General features: G+C 42.0%; 1 protein-coding gene across 1 annotated transcript in view; it reads left to right on the plus strand.

The window, feature by feature from the left end:
• Positions 1 to 18,588, plus strand: part of LOC128695664 (zinc finger and BTB domain-containing protein 14) — a 98,364-nt gene that overhangs the window by 57,085 nt on the left and 22,691 nt on the right. Inside the window, exon 4 of the mRNA XM_070093374.1 lies at positions 1,199 to 1,406. Within this exon, the coding sequence (XP_069949475.1) occupies positions 1,199 to 1,406 (208 nt within the window). The remainder of the gene's footprint in view (positions 1 to 1,198; positions 1,407 to 18,588) is intronic.

Below are 18,588 nucleotides of genomic sequence, written 5' to 3' on the forward strand. Positions count from 1 at the left end.
CTCTCATTCCACTACTCCCAGCCCTGCCTCCTCTCATTCCACTACTAGCCCTGCCTTTTCTCATTCCACTACCAGCCCTGCCTCCTCTCATTCCACTACTCCCAGCCCTGCCTCCTCTCATTCCACTACTAGCCCTGCCTTTTCTCATTCCACTACTCCCAGCCCTGCCTCCTCTCATTCTACTACCAGCCCTGCCTCCTCTCATTCCACTACTTCCAGCCCTGCCTTTTCTCATTCCACTACTCCCAGCCCTGCCTCCTCTCATTCCACTACCAGCCCTGCCTCCTCTCATTCCACTTCTTCCAGCCCTGCCTCCTCTCATTCCACTACTCCCAGCCCTGCCTCCTCTCATTCCACTACCAGCCCTGCCTCCTCTCATTCCACTACTAGCCCTGCCTTTTCTCATTCCACTACTCCCAGCCCTGCCTCCTCTCATTCCACTACTCCCAGCCCTGCCTCCTCTCATTCCACTACTCCCAGCCCTGCCTCCTCTCATTCCACTACTAGCCCTGCCTTTTCTCATTCCACTACTCCCAGCCCTGCCTCCTCTCATTCCACTACTCTCAGCCCTGCCTCCTCTCATTCCACTACTCCCAGCCCTGCCTCCTCTCATTCCACCACTGGCCCTCTTCCCTCTCATAGACATACTGGCTCCTTCCCTTTATGCTTCTGTGTGACTAACAATCGAACCTGGTCCAAAATATTGTTAAATTTGTCTCCTACTTACGGGTTATTTGTGTATTTCTCCTGTTTATGGGTAAATTCTGGAGAATATATTTTTTGGATGGAGTGGGTATAATAACAGACTGTGTATAGTCTATTATTATTGTTAACTCTTAGAGATTATTCTGCATGAATTGCCTTTTATACTTGCTGAAATTTTTTATTCCCCATTGTGATGTGTTTATTATTATTAAATTAAAAACCTGACTATACCTTAATAACTAAAGAGTAAGTGCCTCTGGCTCTATACCACTCTTTTATAAATATTTTTTTTTTTTTCATTTTCTGCGGCATGTGGCACTTGAGTCAGGTCAGTTGCTTTAAAATCCGTAGACAGTTAAGAAGGCTTTGGCTTCACAAGTAACTCAAAATCTAAAATTTCCTGCTCATAAGTTCATTTCTTCCATTCCATTGCCCTGTTATAACAAAATGGATGCCATTTATATTCTACAAGTAATATTGTGTTTTATTTCAGGGTGAAGTACATGTACCTCAGAGTGAACTGGGCTCTCTCTTACGTACAGCTGAAGGTCTTCAGGTGAAGGGATTAGCAGTTCCTGATGACTCACCCCGTGGCTCTTCCTCCAACCCTATTGTGCCTTCTGTTCCATCCGTCCTGCGCTCACATCCGCCCACACTTTTGGCACCTCGGCATCTGCGTGGAAAGCGCAAAAGACCACCGGGTAACTTGATAGAGTTCACTAGAATATGCATCATTTTTTTTTATTAAGTAAAGTTCTTAATTTTATTTTTAATCAAATTCATATTATGTTAAGTTAGGTAGTTATCCTTAGGTTGCTTTGATAACTAAATTTTGTGTTCATTATTCAGATTATTATATAAAATGGGGACCACCACTGGTATGAATTGTGTGAAAACTCAAGGCCTCAGAGAAGTAAATGAAATGGCTTTTAGGAAAATTCTTGATTTCTTCTAGAAGCCATTTTAAGTAATTTTCTTAAAATATTCATAATTTTTTAAATATTTATTGATTGTTAAGAACATAAGAACATGAGAAAGAAGGAACACTGCAACAGGCCTACTGACCTATGTGAGGCAGGTCCAATTCTCTTACCAGCTTAAGCTAGTGCCTTGACCTATTGAGGTCAGACACATCACTTAAGAGAGGAGCACTGCATCCGACCTAGTAGCACAAGCTAGTCATTTCCAACTCGCACCCACCCACACCCACTCATGTATTTATCCAACCTATTTTTAAAACTACACAACGTCTTAGCGTCTATGACAGTACCTGGGAGTTTGTTTCACTCATACAACAGCTTATTACCAAACCACTGTTTTCCTATATCCTTCCTGAATCTGAATTTTTCCAATTTAAAGCGATTGCTGCAAGTCCTGTCTAATCTAGATATTTTTAGCATGCTATTTACATCCCCTCTATTAATTCCTGTTTTCCACTTATACACCTCAATCAACTCCCCCTTAATTCTATGCCTTTCTAGAGAGTGCAGATTCAGGGCCCTCAGGCTATCCTCATAGGGAAGATTTGTGATACATGGGATCAACTTTGTCGTCCTCCTTTGCACATTTCCCACTGCATTTATATCCATTTTGTAATATGGTGGCTGAAACTGTGCAGCATAATCTGAACGAGGCCTAACCAAAGATATATAGAGTTGAAGAACAACCTGAGGACTTCTGTTATTTATACTTCTTATTTCCATTTGATATTTCATGGAATATTTTTATATTGAAATGAAACTGAAGAGAATATTATGAAGAGTATGAATGGTGAAGTGTCAAAAAGTGCTGTAAATGTCAGAATGTTATCCTTTTAACTGTATCCAACAGACTAGTATGCAAGTGATGACTGTGTGCCCAACGTACAATTTTTCATTCTTTCAATCTGCCAATTGACTTTTTGGGTTTCCTACAACCTTGTTTTGCCTTTGAAAAAAATGTAAGACTAGGTGAGTTCATGCTGTGCATTATGAGGCAGTGCTGCATAACTAGCATAGGTAAACAATGAAATCAGGACCTCTTGTTTCCACCACCATCTTCTTTACCAGCAAACAGGGTGTGGAACTGTCAGGAAGATGATTTATTCATTCTAAATTTATTACAGCTTCACAATACTAAATAGTGGAAGTCAGCCAAAAAGCACACTATGTAGCTTTAACCCAGGATGATCCAATATAGTCAAACAATGACTTACTTTCATATTTTCATGAGTATTACACTTTGAAAAACTTTTTATTTTATTATTATTATCACACTGGCCGATTCCCACCAAGGCAGGGTGGCCCGAAAAAGAAAAACTTTCACCATCATTCACTCCATCACTGTCTTGCCAGAAGGGTGCTTTACACTACAGTTTTTAAACTGCAACATTAACACCCCTCCTTCAGAATGCAGGCACTGTACTTCCCATCTCCAGGACTCAAGTCCGGCCTGCTGGTTTCCCTGAACCCCTTCATAAATGTTACTTTGCTCACACTCCAACAGCACGTCAAGTATTAAAAACCATTTGTCTCCATTCACTCCTATCAAACATGCTCACGCATGCCTGCTGGAAGTCCAAGCCCCTCGCACACAAAACCTCCTTTACCCCCTCCCTCCAACCCTTCCTAGGCCGACCCCTACCCCGCCTTCCTTCCACTACAGACTGATACACTCTTGAAGTCATTCTGTTTCGCTCCATTCTCTCTACATGTCCGAACCACCTCAACAACCCTTCCTCAGCCCTCTGGACAACAGTTTTGGTAATCCCGCACCTCCTCCTAACTTCCAAACTACGAATTCTCTGCATTATATTCACACCACACATTGCCCTCAGACATGACATCTCCACTGCCTCCAGCCTTCTCCTCGCTGCAACATTCATCACCCATGCTTCACACCCATATAAGAGCGTTGGTAAAACTATACTCTCATACATTCCCCTCTTTGCCTCCAAGGACAAAGTTCTTTGTCTCCACAGACTCCTAAGTGCACCACTCACTCTTTTTCCCTCATCAATTCTATGATTCACCTCATCTTTCATAGACCCATCCGCTGACACGTCCACTCCCAAATATCTGAATACATTCACCTCCTCCATACTCTCTCCCTCCAATCTGATATCCAATCTTTCATCACCTAATCTTTTTGTTATCCTCATAACCTTACTCTTTCCTGTATTCACCTTTAATTTTCTTCTTTTGCACACCCTACCAAATTCATCCACCAATCTCTGCAACTTCTCTTCAGAATCTCCCAAGAGCACAGTGTCATCAGCAAAGAAAAACTTGTAATATATTAAGATCTGAAAGGCACACATTATGAGTGCAAAAATTACATTTGTTTATATAACTCAAGCTATTCCCTTGACCCTAAATGTATAACACAATAATTAACCTAGAAGAACTAAATATAGTCAAGCAGTGCAGATTACTTCCATTTTTTTGAGGAATATTATGCCTTGAAACAATTGTAATATCATAGGTATTCCTTGTACATAGTGTTAAAAGACTAAAGCAGTAAAAAAGTGTATTTTTTTTTACACATGCTGTCTTCCACTGAGATTGGGTGGCCCAAAAAGGAAACGCTATCGCTGTATTGCCAGAGGAGCCTAGATACGACAGCTCAGATATCCCTCCAAGCAGCAAATATCCCCAGCCCTCCTTTAGTGTGCATGCATTATACATACCACCACCAGGATTCAAATCCAGCTAACCAATTTCCCTGAATCCCTTCACAAAATGTTACTCTGCTCACACTCCAACAGCTCGTCAGGTCCCAAAAACCATTTGCCTCCATTCACTCCTATTTAAAAACCAACGAAAAAAATAATAATTTGGTATTACTAAATTAATAATAAAGGAGAGGTTTGGGATATTTGCTGTTTGTAGAGACATCTGAACTGTCATATCTGCACGCCTCTGCAAAGACTGATTGTGTGAATGATGATGAAAGTGTTTCTTTTTTTTTGACTCGTCCTGCCTTGGTGGGAGATGGCCAGCGTGTTAAAAACAAAAATTGTGAAAAATAAATATCACTGGCACGTTTATGCTGCTGTTACTGACGAGTGATCTGTTTTTTGCCAACTTCAGTATGTACATTATAAAATTGTAAATTTTATCGATTCCACTTGGTCTTATTTGATTTATACAGTGCACTATTTCAAAGAAAAAAAGACCTGATCTTTTATTTATTTTTCAAAATTTGCCCCCACCCCCTAACACACACACACACACACACACACACACACACACACACACACACACACACACACACACACACACACACACACACACACACACACACACACACACACACACACACACACACACACACCTCACACACACACACACCTCACACACACACACACGTCACACACACACACACACCTCACACACACACACACCTCACACACACACACCTCACACACACACACACACCTCACACACACACACACACCTCACACACACACACACCTCACACACACACACACCTCACACACACACACACCTCACACACACACACACACCTCACACACACACACACCTCACACACACACACACCTCACACACACACACACACACACACACACACACACACACACACACACACACACACACACACACACACACACACACACACACACACACCTCACACACACACCTCACACACACACCTCACACACACACCTCACACACACACCTCACACACACACCTCACACACACACCTCACACACACACCTCACACACACACCTCACACACACACCTCACACACACACCTCACACACACACCTCACACACACACCTCACACACACACACACACACACACACACACACACACACACACACACACTGAGGAGGAGGTGAAGAAGCCCTTAAGTGACCTTGACACCTCAAAGGCGATGGGACCGGACAACATCTCCCCATGGGTCCTTAGAGAAGGAGCAGAGATGCTGTGTGTGCCTCTAACCACAATCTTCAACACATCCCTTGAAACTGGGCAACTACCTGAGAAATGGAAGACAGCTAATGTAGTCCCCATATTTAAGAAAGGAAACAGAAACGAGGCACTAAACTACAGACCTGTGTGTCTGACATGTATCGTGTGCAAAGTCATGGAGAAGATTATCAGGAGGAGAGTGGTCGAACACCTGGAAAGGAACAAGATTATAAATGAAAACCAGCATGGGTTCATGGAAGGCAAATCTTGTATCACAAACCTCCTGGAGTTTTATGACAAGGTAACAGAAGTAAGACACGAGAGAGAGGGTTGGGTAGATGCGTTTTCCTAGACTGCAGGAAGGCCTTTGACACAGTTCCCCACAAGAGATTAGTGCAGAAGCTGGAGGATCAGGCACACGTAAAAGGAAGGGCACTGCAATGGATAAGGGAATACCTGACAGGGAGGCAGCAACGAGTCATGGTACGTGAAGAGGTATCACAGTGGGCGCCTGTGACGAGCGGGGTCCCACAGGGGTCAGTTCTAGGACCAGTGCTATTTTTGATATATGTGAACGACATGATGGAAGGAATAGACTCTGAAGTGTCCCTGTTCGCAGATGACGTGAAGTTGATGAGAAGAATTAAATCGGACGAGGATGAGGCAGGACTGCAAAGAGACCTGGAGAGGCTGGACATGTGGTCCAGTAACTGGCTTCTCGAATTCAATCCAGCCAAATGCAAAGTCATGAAGATTGGGGAGGGGCAAAGAAGACCGCAGACAGAGTATAGGCTAGGTGGACAAAGACTACAGACCTCACTCAGGGAGAAAGACCTTGGGGTGACCATAACACCGAGCACATCACCGGAGGCACACATCAACCAAATAACCGCTGCAGCATACGGGCGCCTGGCAAACCTGAGAATAGCGTTCCGATACCTTAATAAGGAATCGTTCAAGACACTGTACACTGTGTATGTTAGGCCCATACTGGAGTATGCAGCACCAGTCTGGAACCCACACCTGGTCAAGCACGTCAAGAAGTTAGAGAAAGTACAAAGGTTTGCAACAAGGCTAGTCCCAGAGCTCAAGGGAATGTCGTACGAGGAAAGGTTAAGGGAAATCGGACTGACGACACTGGAGGACAGAAGGGTCAGGGGAGACATGATAACGACATACAAGATACTGCGGGGAATAGACAAGGTGGACAGAGATAGGATGTTCCAGAGAGGGGACACAGGGACAAGGGGTCACAACTGGAAGCTGAAGACTCAGACGAGTCACAGGGACGTTAGGAAGTATTTCTTCAGTCATAGAGTTGTCAGCAAGTGGAATAGCCTAGCAAGTGAAGTAGTGGAGGCAGGAACCATACATAGTTTTAAGAAGAGGTATGACAAAGCTCAGGAAGCAGAGAGAGAGAGAGGATCCAGTAGCGATCAGTGAAGAGGCAGGGCCAGGAGCTGAGTCTCGACCCCTGCAACCACAATTAGGTGAGTACAATTAGGTGAGTACACACACACACACACACACACACACACACACACACACACACACACACACACACACACACACACACACACACACACACACACACACACACACACACACACACACACACACTCTCTCTCTCTCATTCTCTCTCTCATTCTCTCTCTCATTCTCTCTCTCTCATTCTCTCTCTCTCATTCTCTCTCTCTCATTCTCTCTCTCTCATTCTCTCTCTCTCATTCTCTCTCTCATTCTCTCTCTCTCATTCTCTCTCTCTCTCTCATTCTCTCTCACACTCTCATTCTCTCTCTTTCTCTTTCTTTTTCTTTCTCTCTCTCTTTTTACACAGGGTTTGACAAGGTTAAGTTAAGGATCCCTAGCTTTATTGACAAGCTATTTACAGGTTAAGGATCTTTCTCTTTCTCTTTCTTTTTCTTTTTCCATTTCTTTCTCTCTCTCTTTCTCTCTCTTTTTTACACAGGGTTTGACAAGGGTAAGGATCCCTAGCTTTATTAACAAGCTATTTACAGGTTAAGGATTCCTAATTTAATTGGCAAGCTAAGAGCTGTTACCTACATCAGCTCATTTGAAAGCATTTTTATTGTTATGAGACATACAAGTAGGGAACAGGATGAAGTTAGAGTCATCTGTGGGCCAGCATTTTCATTTGATCAACTGACTTTATCTCGTTGACATCATTATGCTGTATGAATGTGTTCCATACTCGAGTCATCCTGGGTATATATGATCTCAGATGGAGTGATGTTCTGGAGAAGGGTACAACCAGAGTGAAGTTGCTGCTTTCTGCCTGTCTTGTGGCATAAAAGCTTGTTTCACACTGTCCTCGAAGTGGATCCAAGTGTGGTACTTTGACAATATTGGCCTTGTACATAACAGTAAGGCCACCCACATCACTCCTATGTTGAAGGGTCTGCTGAAATGACAGATCTATCCACGATGGGTCCAGGCGAGAGATGAGATGTCTTGCTCTGTTCTCTACTCTGTCGAGCAGTTGCAGATCAGAGGGGGGGGGGGGGCAGGCAAACCAGGAAAGTGGAGCATACTCAAGGTGTGAGCGTACTTGTGCCTCGTACAGAATCTTGCAACCCCTACTGTCAAGCAGATACGAGATACGGCGAAGTGCTGTAAGCTTCCTGGCTGCCTTGTTTGCAAGATTTACAACATGGTTCTTCATGGTTAGTTTGGAGTCAAATTTCACCCCAAGGATATCTACTTCTTCTCCAGGTGCCAACACCCTCCCATTCATCCTTACTACTGCACCAGCATTACCATCATGGTGCCTAGAGACAATCATAATTTGAATTTTCTCAGGTGCAAATGTTACTTGCCATCTATTTCCCAAGCTGATATAGCTCTCAGCTGGTGATTGATGTAGCTTAGAGCAGCTGGCATTTCTTCTCTTGGATAAGTGAATGTCAGTGTACAGTCGTCTGCATATGCATGTGATTCTGGGATGAGATGAAGAAGGTCGTTGAAGTAGACATTCCATAACAATGGTCCCAGCATGCTTCCTTGTGGAACACTTGCCCCAATAGGATGTCTTGCTGATTCCGTTCCATTGAGAACTACACTTAGAGATCTACCATGAAGGTAATCACTGAGGAGACATAACATAGAGCCTGCAATTCCCAGTGCTTGAAGTTTTGCTAAGAGGCCCTGGTGCCACACCCGGCGAAAGCGCCAGCAATGTCCAGTGCTACCACACAGCTGACTTTGGATTCATCCAGTGACTGGTGCCACTTAGTGGAGAGGTTTAACAACAGATCAGCAGCAGAGTAACCTTTCCTGAAGCCATGTTGACGTTCACAAAGTAGTGAGTGGTAGTCAAAAAACTGTCATTTGTCTTGAGATTATTGTCTCAAGGATCTTACCAGTGATTGACAGGAGTGACACTGGTCTGTAGTTGCTGATTTCTGCTCTGCTCTTCTTTTTGTGAACAGGGACTACATTTGCCTCTTTCCATAGAGAGGGCCATTTACACTACTAGGCAGTGCTGAAAGATGCGAGTTAGAGGTGCTGCTATCTGGTCTGCACATCTTCTCAGCAATCTTGGGCTCAACTTGTCTGGGCCCACAGCCTTTTTTTTCTTGGTCAAGCGATATAAGAAGGAAATGCACCTCCTCCTGCCTTATCGTCACCACTGACAGTTTTGACACAGTTCTTGCAGCTAGCCAAGGAGGGTTCCTTGCTGGATCAGGAACTTGCATTTTGGTAGCAAGTGTTCAGCAAAGATGTCCGCCTTCTCTTGACTACTAGTAGAGGTGGTCCCATCCTGTCGATTTAGAGGTGGAATGAGTTCATCAGGCAGATAACCTTGTCTGTCCTTGCCCAGGGACCACCAGGTTTTGGAGCCTACCCTACCTGATGCTAGCTTTCTTTTAGTGTCCACCTCCCCTTTAGCAATGGCCCACTTTTGAACGTCGCCCATATGCCTACAGGCTTGCCTGTGCAAGTTCCTGTTATAGGTGGTAGGATGTCTCTTATACCTTCGCCATGCTTTGTACTTAGCAGTAGCAGCCTCTCTACAACGAAAGCCAAACCAAGGCTGATCTGTAGGCTTCGTCACTTACTGCCGGTGAGGAATGTGTTCTTGTTGTAGATTAAGGATGTGTCCAGTGAAGGCTTTCACTTGGTTGTCAACATCCCCTTGGAGAAGAGCATTCCAATCGGTGGTGGTTTTGCTCAGAGCAAAGGGCTGGCCAATTACCTCTTTCCCATAGCCAGGTTGTGCGTGTGGACTCCTCACCTAGTTCTGTTGGGATCCTAAGTGTCGTAAAAACAGCCTTGTGGTCAGACGATCCAACATAGCCGAGGGGTTGACAAGTGACTATGCCTTCTGCCAGATCACTCACTACTGGGTCAAGGGAGGAGCCAGGATGTAAGTAGGGAAATCAACAAAGTTTCTCATGTCAAACACTGCAAGGAGGTCATCAGAGTCCCTCTGTATAAGGTGCTGGTTGAGGTCACCAACAGTTATGATATGTTGACAGTTGTGTTGTAGCATAAGGGAGTCAATATTTTCCATTAGGAAGTTGATGGGGTCTGCATGTTGCCACTGAGGTCTGTACATTGCACATGCTAGAATTTTAATACAGTGGTACCTTGAGATTCGAACAGCTCCCAACTCAAACAGTTATGTAAGTGTATTTTTTGTAAGTGCTTTTTGGGGGTCTGAAATGGACTAATCTAATTTACATTAATCCTTATGGGAACATATTCGTTTGGTATCGGCACTCAAACAGCCTTCTGGAACGAAATAAGTTCGTACCTCGAGGTACCACTGTATTTGGGTATACACAGTTATGGGGTTAAATAAAAAGTTTTCTCATTTTTTTTTTTAATTTTCTGTGCCACTGGAGTGGGAGCAAGGTAACATTTATGATGTGAATTGGAGACACTGGTTAGCAGAGCTTGAGTTGTGGATGTGGGAAGTACAGTGCCCTGCACTCAGAAAGAAGAGTGGGGATGATACTGCTCAGAGACTCATTTTAATTGTGATGTGTCTGCATTTCTGGCAAGACAGATATTGGATAATGGTGAATGTGTTTCTTGGTAGTGTGAGCAGGGTAATATTTAGTGAAGGGATTCAAGGAAACTGGTTATTTTATATAGCCAGACTTGAGTCCTGGAAATGGGAAGTACAATGCCTGCACTTTAAAGGAGGAGTTTGGGATACTGGCAGTTTGTAGGGATATGTTGTGTGTCTTTATACGTATATGCTTCTAAACTGTTGTATTCTGGGCACCTCTGCAAAAACAGTGATTGTGTGTGAGTGAGGTGAAAGTGTTGAATGATGATGAAAGTATTTTCTTTTTGGGGATTTTCTTTCTTTTTGGGTCACCCTGCCTCAGTGGGAGACGGCCGACTTGTTAAAAAAAAAAAAAAGTGTTTCTTGGTTTTGCACTACCTTGTGGGAAATGGTTGAAGGGGTTATAAAAAATTCACTTCTTTGTTTTGGAGGAAATTAAACCCAAAAGGAAATTTTAATGAAGATTTGATCAAATCTTCATTATGACAAAACTGTAAAGTGTATTAATGGTATCTCTGATCTCATTCTAAACAGTTTAAACATAGTGTACACATCTCACTAATGAGGAAATATCATTGAAAAATGTAAGGACAGAGATAGTATACACTTCAGAAAGAACTTACATTATGTGACTCTCAGTTAAAATTTGGACTAGCATTGCTATGTTAATATTTTACATGTATTGTGAACCGTGTATATGCAGTGTGTCTTTGATAATAGTAACTGTTGGTAGACAGCAACCACCCAGGGAGGTACTACTGTCCTGCCAAATGAGTGTAAAACGGAAGCCTGTAATTATTTTACATGATGGTAGGATTGTTGGTATCTTTTTTCTGTCACATAAACATGCAAGATTTCAGGTATGTCTTGCTACTTCTACTTAAACTTAGGTCACATTACACATACATGTACAAGCATATATAAATATACACACCCCTCTGGGTTTTCTTCTATTTTCTTACTAGTTCTTGTTCTTGTTTATTTCCTGTTATCTCCATGGGGAAGTAGAACAGAATTCTTCCTCCATAAGCCATGCATGATGTAAGTCTTTTGTAAGAGGTGACTAAAATGCCGGAAGCAAGGGGCTAGTAACCCCTTCTCCTGCATAAATTACTAAATTTAACCCTTTGACTGTCGAAGGGCCAAATCCTGAAGTTGCTTCTGGTGTCGCAAAATATTCGAAAAAAAAAAAATTATTTTTTCTTATGAAATGATAGAGAATCTTTTCCCGATTGTAAAGACACCAAAAAAACGAAATTTGATGGAAAACTGACGGAATTACGCTCTCGCGAAGTTAGCAACTTCGGCGATATTTAAAAATCGGCAATTTCGCCCACTTTGAGCCCTATTTTCGGCTAATTCCGTTATTCCAGTCAACCAAACTCATAACTATTTCTTCAGAACTCTATTTTTTCTATCGATTGAGTACAAGAAACTGCCCATTTACCGATTTCAACTACCCAATAACATGGTCAGAAATTTGCAATTTGGCCAATTTCACGAAAATTAAAAAATACGACAATTTCAAAATAAGGTCCAGAATGAACAATGCAGACATTCCTGGCTCTAAAATAACATTTTCTTTGTTCATCAGTCATGTCTCCAGGTCCCTGTGATATTACTCTTGCTTTTTATTTTGAAATTTTATTCAAACAAAAAATAGAAGATTTACTGTTATGCAGACTACTGCAATACTGTAATAATTGTAAAAATTACATCAACCCATTCATGACTACGTATTAGAATGGCTATTTGGACATTTATTGGACAATGACATCATTTGTTCACTTTTGAACATCGGCAAAAATCAAACATTTCCTGTACTTTGTGCTCCATTTCCAGGTTCTTTTTATAGTAAAATTAATCAAAATCACCTCCATTTCTATAATATAGTTTCCATTCTATCAAATGAGACCAAGAAAACGAGAATACAACCACAAATACTATACGAAAATAGACCACAAAGTCGGCATTTTAATTAAAAAAAACGGTCGGAGTTTTTTTTTTTCTCATTATGCACTGCGTGCTCCAGGATTTTTTTTATGTGGTGCACACTGACCACACAGACCCATTCTCTCACATGTGGGCCTACTAGCTTTCTCCTGCCTGATTTGAAGCCGCTAGAATTTATGAGTATATATACGTCAAACACGGTACCTCGCAAACGTATATATACGGCCGCGACAGTCAAAGGGTTAAAAGGAGAAACTTTTGTTTTTCTTTTTGGGCCACCCTGCCTTGGTGGGATACGGCCGGTTTGTTAAAAAAAAAAGTTCTTGTTCTTATTGCTTTTCCTTTTATATCCATGGGGAAGTGGAATAAGAATCTTTCCTCCGTAAACCATGTGTGTTGTAAAAGTCAACTAAAATGCCGGGAGCAATGGGCTAGTAGCCCCTTTTCCCATATAGCCTACTAAAAAGAAAAAAGAAAACCATCAAAGTGGGATGTTTGAATGTGCTTGGATGTTGTGCGAATGATAAGAAAAAGATGATTGTGGATGTTGTGAATGGGAAGAAGCTGGATGTCCTGGCTTTAATTGAAACAAAGCTGAAGGGGGTGGGAGAGTTTCAGTGAGGAGAAATAAATGGGATTAGGTCAGGGGTTTTAAATAGAGTTAGAGCTAAGGAAAGAGTAGCAATAATGTTGAAGGATAAGTTATGGAAGGAAAAGAGGGAATATAAATGTATTAATTTAAGGATTATGTGGAGTAAAATAAGAGTAGGATGTGAAAAGTGGGTTAAAGTAAGTGTTTATGCACCTGGAGAAGAGAGAAGTGTAGAGGAAAGAGAAAGATTTTGGGAAATGTTGAGTAAGTGTGTGGAAGTTTTGAACCAAGTGTGAGAGTACTTGAGGTTGGGGATTTCAATGCTAAAGTGGGTAAAAATGTTGTGGAGGGAGTAGTAGGTAAATTTGGGGTGCCAGGGGTAAATGAAAATGGGGAGCCTTTAATTGAGCTATGTGTAGAAAGAAGTTTGGTAATAAGTAATACATATTTTATGAAAAAGAGGATAAATAAGTATACCAGGGATGATATAACACATAATGAAGGTAGTTTGTTAGATTATGAATTGGTGGATAAAAGGTTGATGAGTAGGCTTCAGGATGTACATGTTTATAGAGGGGGAAACTGATGTATTGGATCATTATTGAGTTGTGGCTACAGTTAGAGTAAGATGTAGATGGGACAATAGGTAAATGTCAACAACAAGTAAGAGAGAGGTGAAAGTGTATAAGCTAAGGGAGGAGGAAGTTAGCGTGAGATATAAGCCACAGTTGGCAGAAAGGTGGGTTATTGCAAGTATGAGTAGTGGGGGGGTTGAAGAGGGTTGGAATAGTTTTAAAAATGCAATATTAGAATGTGGGGCAGAAGTTTGTGGTTATAGGAGGGTGGGTGCAGGAGGAAAGAGGAGTGATTGGTGGAATGATGAAGTAAAGGGTGTGATAAGAGAAAAAGGTAGCCTGAGAGGTTTTTACAAAGCAGAAGTGTTATAAGTAGAGCAGAGTATATGGGGAGTAAAAGAAAGGTGAAGAGAGTGGTGAGAGAGTTCAAAAGGAGAGCAGATGATAGAGTGAGAGAGGCACTGTCAAGAAATTTTGATGAAAATATGAAAAAAAAATTTGGAGTGAGATAAGCAAGTTAAGAAAGCCTAGGGAACAAATGGATTTATCAGTTAAAAACAGAGTAGGGGAGTTAGTAGACAGGGAGCTGGAGGTATTGGGTAGATGGCGGGAATATTGTGAGGAACTTTTAAACGTCAATGAAGAAAGGGAGGCGGTAATTTCATGCAGTGGCCAGGGAGGTATAACATCTTTTAGGAGTGAAGAAGAGCAGGATGTGAGTGTGGGGGAGGTGCGTGAGGCATTACATAGAATGAAAGGGGGCAAAGCAGGTGGAACTGACGGGATCATTACAGAAATGTTAAAAGCAGGGGGGGATATAGTGTTGGAGTGGTTGGTATTTTTGTTTAATAAATGTGTGAAAGAGGGGAAGGTACCTAGCGATTGGCAGAGAGCATGTATAGTTCCTTTATATAAAGAAAAGGGGGACAAAAGAGAATGTAAAAATTATAGGAGAATAAGTTTACTGAGTATACTAAGAAAAGTGTGTAGTAGGGTTATTATTGAAAGAATTAGAGGTAAGACAGAGAATAGGATTGTGGATGAGCAAGGAGGCTTTAGAGTGGGTAGGGGATGTGTAGATCAAGTGTTTACATAGAAGCATATGTTTTTTTTTTTTTTTTCAACAAGTCGGCCGTCTCCCACTGAGGCAGGTGACCCAAAAAGAAAGAAAATCCCCAAAAAGAAAATACTTTCATCATCATTCAACACTTTCACCTCACTCACACATAATCACTGTTTTTGCAGAGGTGCTCAGAACACAACAGTTTAGAAGCATTTACGTTTATCAGGCTCTGATCCACCAGGAGGCCTGGTCACAGACCGGGCCGCAGGGGCGTTGACCCCTGGAACTCTCTCCAGGTAAACTCCAGGTATAAAGATACACAACATATCCCTCCAAACTGCTAATATCCTGAAGAGTATTTAGATAAAGGTGGGGAAATTTTCATTGTATTTATGGATTTAGAAAAGGCATATGATAGAGTCCTAGGTAGTAGGTTGGTAGACAGCAACCGCCCATGGAGGTACTACCGTCCTGCCAAGTATGTGTAAAACGAAAGCCTGTAGTTGTTTTACATGGTAGGATTGCTGGTGTCCATTTTTCTGTCTCAAACTTGCAAGATTTCAGGTACATCTTGCTGCTTCTACTTACACTTAGGTCACACTACACATGCATGTACAAGCATATATATACATACCCCTCTTGGTTTTCTTCTATTTTCTTTCTAGTTTTTGCTCTTGGTTATTTCCTCTTATCTCCATGGGGAAGTGCACCAGAATTCTTCCTCCGTAAGCCATGCGTGTTGTAAAAGGCGACTAAAATGCTGGGAGCAAGAGGCTAGTAACCCATTCTCCTGTATATATTACTAAATTTGAAAGAAGAAAATTTCGTTTTTCCTTTCACCCCCACCTCGGTGGGATACGGCTGGCACGTTGAAAGAAAGAAGAAAGATATGGTAGTGGATAAGGGAGCAATGTGGCAGATGTTGCAAGTATATGGAATAGGTAGTAAGTTACTAAAAGCAGTAAAGAGTTTTTATGAGGATAGTGAGACTCAGGTTAGGGTGTGTAGAAGAGAGGGAGACTACTTCCCAGTAAAAGTAGGTCTTAGACAGGGATGTGTAATGTCACAATGGTTTAACCCTTAAATGGTCCAAACGTATATACAGTGGTGGTCCCTCGTTTTTCATAATTAATCCGTTCCTGGAGGAGCTACTGTAAATGAAATTTACGATTTGCGAATCAATTTTCCCCATAAGAAATAATGTAAATACAATTAATCCGTTCCTGACACCCAGAAGTATTAAAACAAAAAAATTTTTTACATGAAATATACATATAGTACATAAACAATACAATGGGAAATGATGAATGAAACATTAACAGCATAACACTTACCTTTATTGGAGATTCTTCTTAGTGTATTGGAGACTGGAGGAGGAGAGAGATTGGATTGGTTACAGTTTGGAAGGGAAATCCCCTTCCAGCAACACCTCAGGTACCAATTGCTTCTCTTCTCTGTTTCTTAATGCCACTAGGACCACTTTGAGAGTCACTCTAGTCCTGTCTCGCAAAGTAACTGTGGAGAGAGCTCTGTTTCTGGCGTCTCTTTAACACTTCCCTAAAATGGCCCAAGACTTTGTCACTGTACATATTTCTCACCTTCTTTACCACAGGCTTGGCACTAGGAGCTTTCTTTGGAGCCATGGTAGCTTATTTAGTAATTGCAAGCACTAAAATGAGTGGAATATTATGAAATATTTCGTAGGAGCACTTGAGGGGACCTTCACTCACTGGTAAACAATGCCAGACTGGCTGGGTAGGGAGGCCGCCCCGGCTCACACCGTGCGTACGCGTCCCGGACGAACTACTATTCGCGAGTCAACCTCTGAAAAGCGAGTCCATGTTTATACGAAAATACCCCTATGATTGGCGAAATTTACGATTGCCGAGAACTACGAAAAGCGAGGGACCACTATATACGTTTTTTCAACATCTGAAAGTATGTAAAAAAATGTAGATCATCTTTTTTGTTTTACATTTGAAAACGTGTAAAAAAAATTTTTATATACTTTTTTTTTTTTTTTGTTATATTTGAAAATATGTAAAAAAAAGTAGATCTACTTTTGTAGCACTACGAATTTGAACATCGATCTGTTTGGACCGTCCTTCTTTATTTGGTACATATTATATGCATTCAGCATTGAAATGTCCATGAGATGGAAGAAAAGTTTCATGTACCACTTGTAACTCTTACGAACACAGTCAACAAAACCAATCTGCATGTCACACTTGTCAACCAAGCGCATGTTTTGTGTATAATCAATCACTGTCACTGGTTTTCGAATACGTTCATTAGTCACTCGATCAACTTTGCCACTGTCTTGCATTTCATTACGGTGAATGGTTGTCAACAATGTGACATCTCGTTTGTCATGCCACCGTAATGCCATGATGTCATTGGCAGTAAACACCTGCACGTCATCACCACGAACACCTGCGTTGAGCCTGGGCATATGTTTACGATTAGAACGCACTGTGCCACACACATCTGTCTTGTTCACTCGCATGAAATCACTGAGTAATGGGCTTGTGTACCAGTTATCGGTATATAATGTATGGCCCTTACCAAGATAAGGTGCCATCATGTTTCTCACTACGTCACCTGATATACCCAATAACATCTTGGTATCTTTCAATGTTTTACTACCCGTGTATACAACAATATCCAACACCAGGCCACTGTCACAATCACAGAGTACAAACAATTTTATACCAAAGCGGTTCCTCTTGCTCGGTATATACTGCTTGAATGACAGTCTACCTTTGAACAAAATCAAAGACTCGTCAATTACAAGATTCTTGAATGGATAAAAGTATATCCTGAACTTTTGTTTGAGATACATGAAAACATTTCTAATCTTGTATAACCTGTCACTTCTGTCAGGCCTGGTTTTGTCAGAGAAGTGCAACATACGTAAGAGTAAGATAAACCTGTTCACTGGTATTATTTCACTGAAGGATGGGGTACAAATTAGCCGATCTGTGGACCAGTATGCTTTTATATTATGCTTATAGACGTGAGGCATAAGCATTATTGTTGCAGAAAGCAAATACATTTCTGCAACAGTCGTCTCTTTCCACCTGTGTAGTCTTGACTGTGGTGATAAGATCGTATTTGCCATGGTGTACTGAAAATACTTATTACTTTCCCTGACAATAGTTTCCATCAATGGCTGGTCAAAGAATAATTCAAAGAATTCCAGTTCATTGGCCGTGGTTCCAAGGGGACAGGTAGGTAGAATTCCACTTTGCGAGTCATCAAAGTGGTGAGGGCTGGGAACAAAATTGGGATTTTGCTGCCAATCCCAGATACGGTTTGCTGGTGGATACTGGACATCATAGGCTGGTTGTACGGGTGGTTGTGGCGGGCTGGTGGGTGACGCTCCGCTTTGTCCTTGAACTGACGAGTCAGCAGCGTGGGTTCCCGCGTGGCACAGCGAGTCACGCATGGCGGTGCCACTACCACCACCAGCCCCACTAACACCATCCACTGATGTCTGTGGCCCATCCATGCCAAGTGTAGCCACATCATCCTCACTATCACTACCTAAAACGGGTGTAGGGCCACGGGATGTACTACGGGATGTACTCCGTCCCCTGGGCATAGCATAGGGTACACTACCCGAGCGCATGCGGCGGCGCACATACCGACGCTTCACTGGTGAATATGTTTCCTCACTATCACTACTCGAATGATCGTCGAGCGCAATAAAATCACAATCCACGTCAGAATCGTCATTACT

The sequence above is a fragment of the Cherax quadricarinatus genome, chromosome 42 (genome assembly GCF_038502225.1).
Source record: "Cherax quadricarinatus isolate ZL_2023a chromosome 42, ASM3850222v1, whole genome shotgun sequence".
Lineage (NCBI taxonomy): Eukaryota > Metazoa > Arthropoda > Malacostraca > Decapoda > Parastacidae > Cherax > Cherax quadricarinatus.